The 9,215-nt window shown below is 34.3% G+C and overlaps 2 protein-coding genes across 3 annotated transcripts; one reads left to right on the top strand and one right to left on the bottom strand.

Moving 5' to 3' along the window:
• Positions 1-879: 879 nt before the first annotated feature.
• On the top strand, positions 880-3,225 carry LOC102616857 (phosphatidyl-N-methylethanolamine N-methyltransferase). 2 transcript variants are annotated; one of them, XM_015525592.3, is made up of 2 exons: positions 880-1,208; positions 2,688-3,225. In XM_015525592.3, the coding sequence occupies exons 1-2, from the start codon at positions 898-900 to the stop codon at positions 2,935-2,937; spliced, it is 561 nt and encodes a 186-aa protein (XP_015381078.3). In that variant the 5' UTR covers positions 880-897; the 3' UTR covers positions 2,938-3,225. The 2 variants fall into 2 exon arrangements, with proteins under 2 accessions (XP_015381078.3, XP_006493356.3); XM_006493293.4 differs by having other exon boundaries at positions 893-1,199.
• A 326-nt stretch (positions 3,226-3,551) lies between these two features.
• LOC102616560 (photosynthetic NDH subunit of subcomplex B 1, chloroplastic) lies at positions 3,552-6,638 on the bottom strand. The gene is made up of 7 exons (XM_006493292.4): positions 6,106-6,638; positions 5,867-6,017; positions 5,263-5,453; positions 4,927-5,184; positions 4,416-4,521; positions 4,001-4,086; positions 3,552-3,855 (listed from the first exon to the last, which is right to left on the bottom strand). Exons 1-7 carry the CDS (start codon positions 6,549-6,551, stop codon positions 3,690-3,692), a joined length of 1,404 nt encoding a protein of 467 aa, XP_006493355.2. The 5' UTR covers positions 6,552-6,638; the 3' UTR covers positions 3,552-3,689.
• Between the last annotated feature and the right edge of the window lie 2,577 nt (positions 6,639-9,215).

Here is a 9,215-nt window from a genome sequence, read left to right as displayed (position 1 = left end):
GCTCGAAATTGGATTTGGGCTTCTACTTCTCGAGGTATATAGTTATTTGATTAAAATGCTTTTAAATCTTATTGTGTTATTTTTGTTATTAGGTGGAGTTCCGGAAGATGAGATTTTTGTTGGGGAGGAGGTAATTTCAAATGATGATGATGGGGCACAATCGTCAAGGTGCTTGACATGAAGTTATTGTTTACATGTTTTACATTAGAGTATTTTAGACTCTTTTATGAATTATTTTTGTTAGATATTTTGGGAATTTCATATGTTCTGTTGTTATTGCCTCATTGGTATTGTAGTTAAGATATATATTATGTAATAAGGTAGATGTTAGTATGCTACATTTATTTAGATTTATTTGGTGATTATTGTCATGTTGAATTTAAATTTTTGATAGGAATTAAATGAATTTAGTTTAGAAATTGAATGAATTTACGTAATAGATGGTAGATTAAAACAATTTATTTGTTATTTACGTAAAATTGACAAAGTAGATTGAAATAATTTAGTGGAGATGTTGTAACAAATTGTTACATGACTTTTTTCCGCTTTTAATTCAATTCAGATGTGGGCAGAGAAAGCTTGGATAAAAAGCCCATACCCGGGAGGTGTCGGTCATAACTCGGCACGCATGTGAAAAATCCAAGCAGTGGTCCGGGACTAGGCAGCTATGTTATTCATGTGGGCTAGTATCGGGCAGTCCCAAATTCGGACCAGACCTGGACTTTTGCCAACCCTAATAATATTAAAAGTTTTGGTCTTTTTAATCCGAATATTAATAGAGTGTAATGTAATATTTAAAAAGTTAAAATGCATAATCTCTTTACGCCCATCGAAGAAGCATTAAGCATATCGGGCCTAGCCCGGCCCATATCTTTCGCACTCCTCAAAAACCAGCGAATGCCTGGAAGCTGGACCTTTTCCGAGAAAATCAGCAAGAAAAAATCAGCGAAAAATATGGGGCTAGTGGCAGCAATAGGAATCCTACTTCCCTTCCCATTCTACTATTGGCTATGGACTCAGCCACAGACATGGGTAAACTTATGCGGAAAAGGGAAAGACCCATCAAAGATAATGGCATATGTCTCTCATTTCTTGAAGCTTTTGCAGTTCATTTATCTTTACTCAGTCTCCTCTCTTTCTTGGCCTCCTCCGTTCTACTTCTACCCTCTTTTTGCCTTTGGCCAGTTTCTCAACTTCAGGTCAATACTGTGTGTGTGTGTGTGTGTGTGTGTGTGTGTGTGTGTGTGTGTGTGTATTCTGCTTTTATGAAAAATGGGATCTTTGAACTTATGTGAAATCATTGCTTTGCTTTACTTGTATTTTATGTAGTTATGTTAAAAGAAGCAGATATTGTCTAAGTTTGCAGCTTGAAGGTTACTACAATAGTACAATGTGTATGAGAATTAAAAAAATAATAATAAAAACGAGTGCATTTGGGAGTGCTTTTAGCATTGCTGAATGCACTTTTCAATAGGATTTTTTTTAAATAAAAATTGAAATAGATTCATGTGTTCTTCGGGAAAGTGATGTATCTTGCTCAACAAAATTGTTTGTTGCAGTTGAGCAAAGAAGCAAAAACTTTGGAATAAGGGGACTTCTGTTGGAAAATAGAAGCTATGCAATAGGAGCACAATTATTGGAGCTTTACAGGCCTACTTGAAAAGAAGTAACTTCTGTTTTTGGCCAAGATGTTTCTACGATTGAAAATGCTAGTGAGAAGAATGCTATGTTGTTTTGATGTCTCAATAATGTATATACATATCTCAATCACCAATGCTTATGTCCCTGTCTTGTTTAGTCTCTATTTGTTTTTAGTGGCAGGTAATGAGGTAAAAAGCTATATAAATCATATAGGATATTGTGTTTGTAAGTTGAGGGGCAGGAAAAAGGGGGAGCATTTAAGGAAGAACTTGTAGTAAACAGTCTTAAAGTACCTTATAGGTTGGCTCTTGGGTCAACATACTATATCCTGTTCTTTAGTAGAAGCTGGATCATAAGGTAGAAACTGTGCGTGAGAGAGAATTTCATACAGGAAAAAACGAGACTGAAAATGAAAGAAGGAGAAAAGGAGTGCATTAGTGAAAAGAACCTGCTGGTCAACTTTGGCAGTTGGCAGTTATGCAACTAAGACGGCTGATGATTTGCTCTCTTCAGAATTACAAAAAAGTTTCCCAAGGATGAACAGGATTAATGTACTATCTTTTTATGAATTTGAGAGTAAGAATCCACTTTGCTGGGGGGTTGAGAGTTCGGTTTTGCTGAGTAAGAATCCACTTTATATATGCATGTCCAAACCCCTTGTATTTCCTTTAGCATAGGAATCGACATACTTGAGAAGCAGTTAGGATCAACTCTGACAAGCATGAGAAGCTTATTTGTGTTCTTGCCATAATTGCTATTTCTAGAACTGAAGTTAGTTCAAAAGCTTTTTCTCCACTGATGCATTGTTTATTGGTACTGTATTGTTGATATAGTGCTTTGGATGGAAATGTCTTATGTTTTAAGTGATAATCTTTCACTGAAAATCATATTTTCTCATCTTGCAACTGCGACAATTATGAGCAGATTATATATCGCTTCTGTCTTGATGCTGCTTTCTGTTTATAAAACTCCTGATTTTGAGTCTATGTGCATCAGTCTGTAATTCTCTATTTGCTTATCATCGTACTAAAACAATTACATGACAGGGTATATCAGCTACTTGGTGAATCAGGCACTTATTATGGCGTACGTTTTGGGACGAACATTCCGTGGGTAACAGAGTTTCCATTTGGGTACATAAAAGATCCTCAATATGTTGGGAGTATTCTGAGTCTTCTTGCTTGTCTATCCTGGGTCCCTTTTCGGTACATTCTCTTGTGGATTCTTGGCTATTTGTTCATGATACGTTTGGAGTCGAAGGAAGACCCAGCTACTCGTGCAAAGCCACTCTCTTGATCAGGAAGTTGCAGTAAACTGATGAATTATCTAGGAAGAGCATTAAAGGGCTAAAGTTGGCCAAGAATGCTTTCTTGGGATTTTTGCTTCTAGTAGGAGTACGCTTGAATCTTTGATTATTTACCCTGTTTCCAGATTGTTTCCCATTTGAGATTTTTAATCATCGTTGCTTTATATGTAATTCTTTCTGCATAACAATCAGTTTACAATGACTTTGAAATTTGAAATTTGAAAGACTGAGGAAATGCAATGAATGAACATCATTCATGGATGTTTCTCCATTAAGAACTGTTCAGGCCTTGAGCACTGAACTATGCTTTTTCTTCTGCTGTTTGCTGTAAATCATGTTAAGGCATGCTGCTATGAATAGTGCAGCCTGTAATGAATAATTGGATACTGAAAGTCTGAAACGATGGAAAAAAATGAAACAGGTCTTATGATCAAAATGACTTGATTTATAATTTTATTTCATTGAAATAAATCGAACTTCAGAACTTGCAACGATTTTTCAATTATCCAAGATCATGCATTAATTAAACTTATCCTATCTGTTTATATACCAATTTTCTTTCCCTTAAAACTTTCTTCGGTCTCAATCATTCATACAGAGATCATGGCAAAGAGAAGTAACATAATTGCTGTACACCGAAGCCTGTGTGCCGGCCACAACTATCATTTTATTAATTTAAATATACATTTGGAAATAAACAGAAGCAAAATAGAAATATGAGAAAAACAATAACCCTCTTGCTTTACGCTAGTGCTAGTGATTCATTAAAAATCTGCATTGCATTTAGCACAGCCTCAACTGGAGTATCAATTAATTTTCCTGTCCTAGATGAAATGACAGTGCATTTCTTCTCTTCTGCATTTGGAACAAATAGTCTCCCCTTCAGCTCAGAGCTGAACAATGCAATGCTGCAAAAATTGGCAACAGAGAGACAAATATGATTTATAACACTTTTCGACATCGTTAGAGTTTGTGGTCATGTTCATGGTAACAGAAAATTGCAGCAGATAGTCTTCAGGTTCGTGAGCTAATTTACTCGAAAATATAAATTACCTGGGCTTTTCACGCGCGTTTGCAAGTTGTATGGCTGCTGTATTTGTAGCTATCACCCCAGCCGAGTCATTGATGAGTGCAGCAAGCTAAATAAGATGGAATCGTTGACCGAACCGTATAAATTTAAAATTAGAAAATATTTCATGTCTTTATTTTATTATTACCATTTTGTTAACTTGTTTAAATTTTCATGCTGTTGTCCTAGTTGAGACTGAAAAAAATGTAATAAAAACAACAAGAAGGCCGCTAATTAAAACTTAACAAATATTATGGTAGGCCTCATAAAAATAAATTATGATACGGTTTCATTTCAATTTAGAACCTAATTCATGAGTCAAAATCACAGTTTTTCTCCTCATTTCTTTCATTATTTTCCTTCAGCAATATTGAAAATAGTATAAGAAGACATACGTACCTGTCCAGGTGTGGTAATAAACACAATACTGGCATCATCACCTACTACATCCTCCACACCTTCCCTTTCTTTCTCATGTGGAATAACAAAAACTGGCCTAAATTCCCTGTTTCATGATGTATCACTAATTTAAGTTGAATATAGCATAACAAATGTTCATCAACACTACAGGAGCCTTTCACAGGAGGTAGAAAAGAAGGGTCAACACTTAAAACTGTATGGTAAAGAACTTAACAATTGAGACACACAAGTATTTATGCCGGTTCACCAGCATTGGATTGCCTGATTTAACATTACTCAAGTTATGTTTCACTTCATTTTTTTCTATTTCCAATTTAAAAGTTTTCTGAATTCAAGCTTATGCAGCTTTTCACTCTATGAGTGTTGTTTATGCAGAGGTATTGCAGGAAAGAAGAGATTTGACATGATTGAAGAAAGCTGTGCATCTTATATGAATAATTGATCTTTGATGATTCATTATTTCAATCATATGAATTGAAAAGTTTTGTACCTTAAACCATTGGCAATTTCAGCCCACACTTGAATTGGAAGCAAGCTATCAGTATCACCCCTCGACTGCATCGAGGCCTTTGAAGTTGACTCTATCCCATGAATCACAATATATTTCCCTTGCTCCGCACCTGCATTCTTATACTTCTCTGCTACCACCTCCTTCAGTCTCCTTGAGATCGAAACTCTCAGTGGGGGCACCAGATGCCTTGGCACACTGCGAAATGGTCTCCCTAGCCAATCTACCATCTGCTCATACCTAAACCAAACAAGCTTATACTGAAACTAAAAGCTTTTTACATTGAAAAAATCATACAAGTACTTTTGAATAACTTACATATTGTACCCTCTTTCTGAAAGATTCATACTCTCTGCGGTGAAAGTTTCAGATAGAAGTAATCCTGCTCCTGCTGCATTCACATTTGGGTAAATATAACTAACTCTGTCTCGAGCTGTTGTCATAAACAGGAATGCTGCATGACCAAGTCCCGCCAATTTGGTTGATAACACCATGTCATAGTATCTATTCTGCGAGCATAGTGCAATATGCTTAACAATCTAACCCAAATTGATTGCCCAGTAAGTTGTAGATATGCACAAAGTGAACTGATCAAATATGGATATAAACAAAGTGCATTTTGGATCTGTTACATGATGGTGTCATCTAAATTTCCTTGATTATATTTACCGTATAATGATTAAATGCATCCTAACTTTCAGTTTTGAAAAACAAACAGCTTTAGAAGATCCAAATAAAAAGGAACTCATTCCACTAGAAATTAAACAAACCAAATCCCTCCAGAAATGTAGTGTGAGCAGGATTCAACGTCAAACCTCTTGTACACCCCAAGAGAATTTTAGTCGAATTTTTACCTCTTCAAATACCAGAAGGCACAAAGTTAACAATCCCCATAATACAATAAGATAATATGTAAAAACACCTTCATTACACCAAGAATGTCAGTGTATTCGGCAGGTTCAGGCCAATCATCATCAGGATCATAAACATTAGCCCATCTCACATTCTTGTTCAGTTCAAAAGTCTGCTTCCCTCTTGCTGATGCAATCACATCAATAAGAACACCAGGGTACCTAATTACATGTAAATACATAACAAAACACCATCATTATAAGCAAATGAAATCCAATCTTTTTATATATTCAAGATTAAACATTTAACCTGTCCTTTAACAACTGAATAGCAGGGAAAAACAGGAGGTTTTCGTAGACACCACCAGAGATGATACAACAACATCTTCTAACATCACCTCTAATTTTCAATGGCAATGAGGCAATCTCAGGGTTAAATCCCATTGGGAACTTCAGGAACCCATAAGGGTTATTGGGATCATCAGGTGGCCTGGGATCTTCATCTTGCTTGCCATCAGCAAACAATGAGCCATACTGCATATCAGGATCTTCTCCATCATCAAAAGGGTCAAGCCATGGGTTCTTTTTCTTTGCATGAGTCTGAAAAGACAGTCTTTTGGTGGTGATCAACAGAGAGTGGTTGTCTGGTGGGTTGAAGAGTGGTGATGGTTTGATGAAGTGGGTTGAGGGAAGTGAAGAAAGTGGGTTTGAGAGAAATGGGGAAGTGCTTTTGGGAAGCAGAGAAGTCGTTGCCATTTGGGTTTTCTTGAGTTGGGATTGGCTAGCCTTTTTCCTTATTCAAGCTTTTGTGTTAGTTTAGTTGGTTATGTGCTTTCGGGTCGTTGGTACTTGGTAGATGTTTGGGATCTCAATGTGTGGCAGGAAGTTGGATAGGTGGGTCCCTTAACAGTACTTTTGGTAATTTATTCGGCAAAATTAATTGAAAAACAACCAAAACCATAAACGAGATTCCGAGACCGTTGGCAAGGTTTACTAGTAAACTTATTTTGAGATTTCACTCCAGTACAACAACATAAGCAAATCGGTTACTATAATCAATGAATCACCTTTCTTTTCTTTCATTTTTGCTTTAAATATTGCATAAAACACATTTGAAAAAATAAAAATAATATATACATAAAACGGAACTACTCTTAAATTTGATTGGGGTGAAATTTTGAATTTGTAAATAAAAATAAAACATTAATTCACTTTGATGTGATCAAAATTTTGAATTTTAAATCTTGTATATTAATTGAATTGTTTAATTAAAGAGTATAATTCATTTATCGTCATAGTTCATTGTATACAATTGATAACAGATTGAGCAATCTTAGTAATGATCCTCTCATAATTGGATTGGCACCTTTGAATTTGATAAAGCCTTTAAGTTTGTTTCCTCAAATTGAAGCAACAAATTTTGTATGCTTATCAAAATAGGTTCTTAATAAAAATAATTAATTATATATAATAAATAAGGCAATAATAATTAATGAGAAAGTAAATTTAAGAGAAAAATAATGACTCGTAATTCTTTATTGTGTGTTAGAATAAAAAGAGATAATAAGAATTGGATAATCTTTCACTTGCAATGTCATGTTATTTATAGTGAAAATTTCCATTAGCTTTAATGTGTAAAAATGAATGAACAGTAGGCCTATTAAATTTAAGCCATAAATGAACTACATTAAATTGATAGTAAATCCACTATTATAAAACACTTCCCCTCGAATATTTACCACTCTAAGAGGATCATAATGCCACTAGATGTGCTATAATAATTGTCTCATTAAAAACCTTAATTGGTAAAAACCCAGTAGGAAAAACTGGCCATAAGAAAAAAAAAGAGTACAATACACATAGGTATAATTTTTGTAGTAGTTCTTCCCTTAAATATTTATACTCCCCCTGATAAAATGATCCCCCTCAAAGAGATAAATATCAATTTAATAATCTATTGAGTCAACACATGCCAATGCTATAGTATAACTTCTCAAATGTTAAAGTGGGCAAAGCTTTTAGTAAAATAAGTTGCAAAATTATCAATGTAGTGTATCTATTTGACATCAATTTTCTAGCTCTGCTGGAGCTCATGAGTGTAAAAGAACTTTGGTGACATGTGTTTGGTTTTATCTCCCTTGATATATCCTCCTCTAACTTGTGTAGTACAAGCTGTATTGTCTTCAAATGTTACTATTGGCATGTCTATAACAGAAGTTAGATTACATGTGTCTTAAATATGATAGATAAGAGATTGTAGCCATATACATTCCTTACTTGCTTCATGTAGAGTAAGAATCTCTGAATGATCAGAGAAGTGGCAACAAAATTTTGCTTCATAGATCGCCATAAAATTGTTGTATTATTACATGTAAAAATAAATCTTGTCTATGAACGAGTTTTATGAGGATTATAAAGATAACTTGCATTTGCATAACCAACAAGGCTTGATTTGTTTTGTTTGCTTGTTTGAATAAAATAAACCTAAATCCATCATTCCATGGAGATAGCGAAATACATGTTAAATGCCATTCCATTGTCTTCGAATTAGTGCAGATCTAAATCTTGCCAATAAGTTCACTAAGAATGCAATGTGTGGCTTAGTGCACTAAGCTAAGTATAATAATGCACCAATATCATCCAGATGTGGTACTATGGACCAAGTGTCTTTTCATTATCTTCTTTAGGGTGGAATGGATCATTTTTAGATCAAGCATAAGAGTACTTAATGAATAGGCATTATTTGTGTTGAAGCGCTTTAAGATTTTCTCAACATAGGCAGACTGATGGACAAGTATTGCATCAGTGTTATGCTCAATCAGCAGACAATATTATTTCGTTAAATGTTTCATTTCAGATTTTCTTTTTAAATATTGAACAACTTTTAAGAGCTCTTTAGGAGTTCCAATTAAATTCATGTCATCTACATATACTGCTGCAATAGTGAATCCATATTTAGATTTTCTAATAAATATATATGGGTAAATAGGATCATTTATACATTCTTCTTTTATTAAATATTCACTTAAACAATTATACTACCTGTGCCTATATTGTTTTAATCTATAAAAGGATTGTTGTAGCTTTATTGAATACAAAATATGATCATTTGATCTATATATGCTTCAGACATTTTAAAATCAAGTGACCCATTTAAATAAATATATTGTCACTATATCCATGAGACACATATCAAGTTTTTCTGAGACTGTCAAACTGATTAAAAATCGAAACGTAATGGTGTCCTACTGGAGTATATGTTATACTCATAATCAATACCAAATCTCTACGAGAAATTTTGTGCAACCATTCGCGCTTTATATCTTATGATTTTGTTATATTCATTACATTTCCTTATAAACACTTATTTGTATCAAACATGTTTGACATTTTTAGATGTCTGGACTAAAGATCCAAATA

This window comes from Citrus sinensis, chromosome 7 (assembly GCF_022201045.2).
Source record: "Citrus sinensis cultivar Valencia sweet orange chromosome 7, DVS_A1.0, whole genome shotgun sequence".
Classification (NCBI taxonomy): domain Eukaryota; kingdom Viridiplantae; phylum Streptophyta; class Magnoliopsida; order Sapindales; family Rutaceae; genus Citrus; species Citrus sinensis.
The sequence above is the reverse complement of the archived record's forward strand: the minus strand, read 5'-3'. Positions and strand labels throughout refer to the sequence as shown.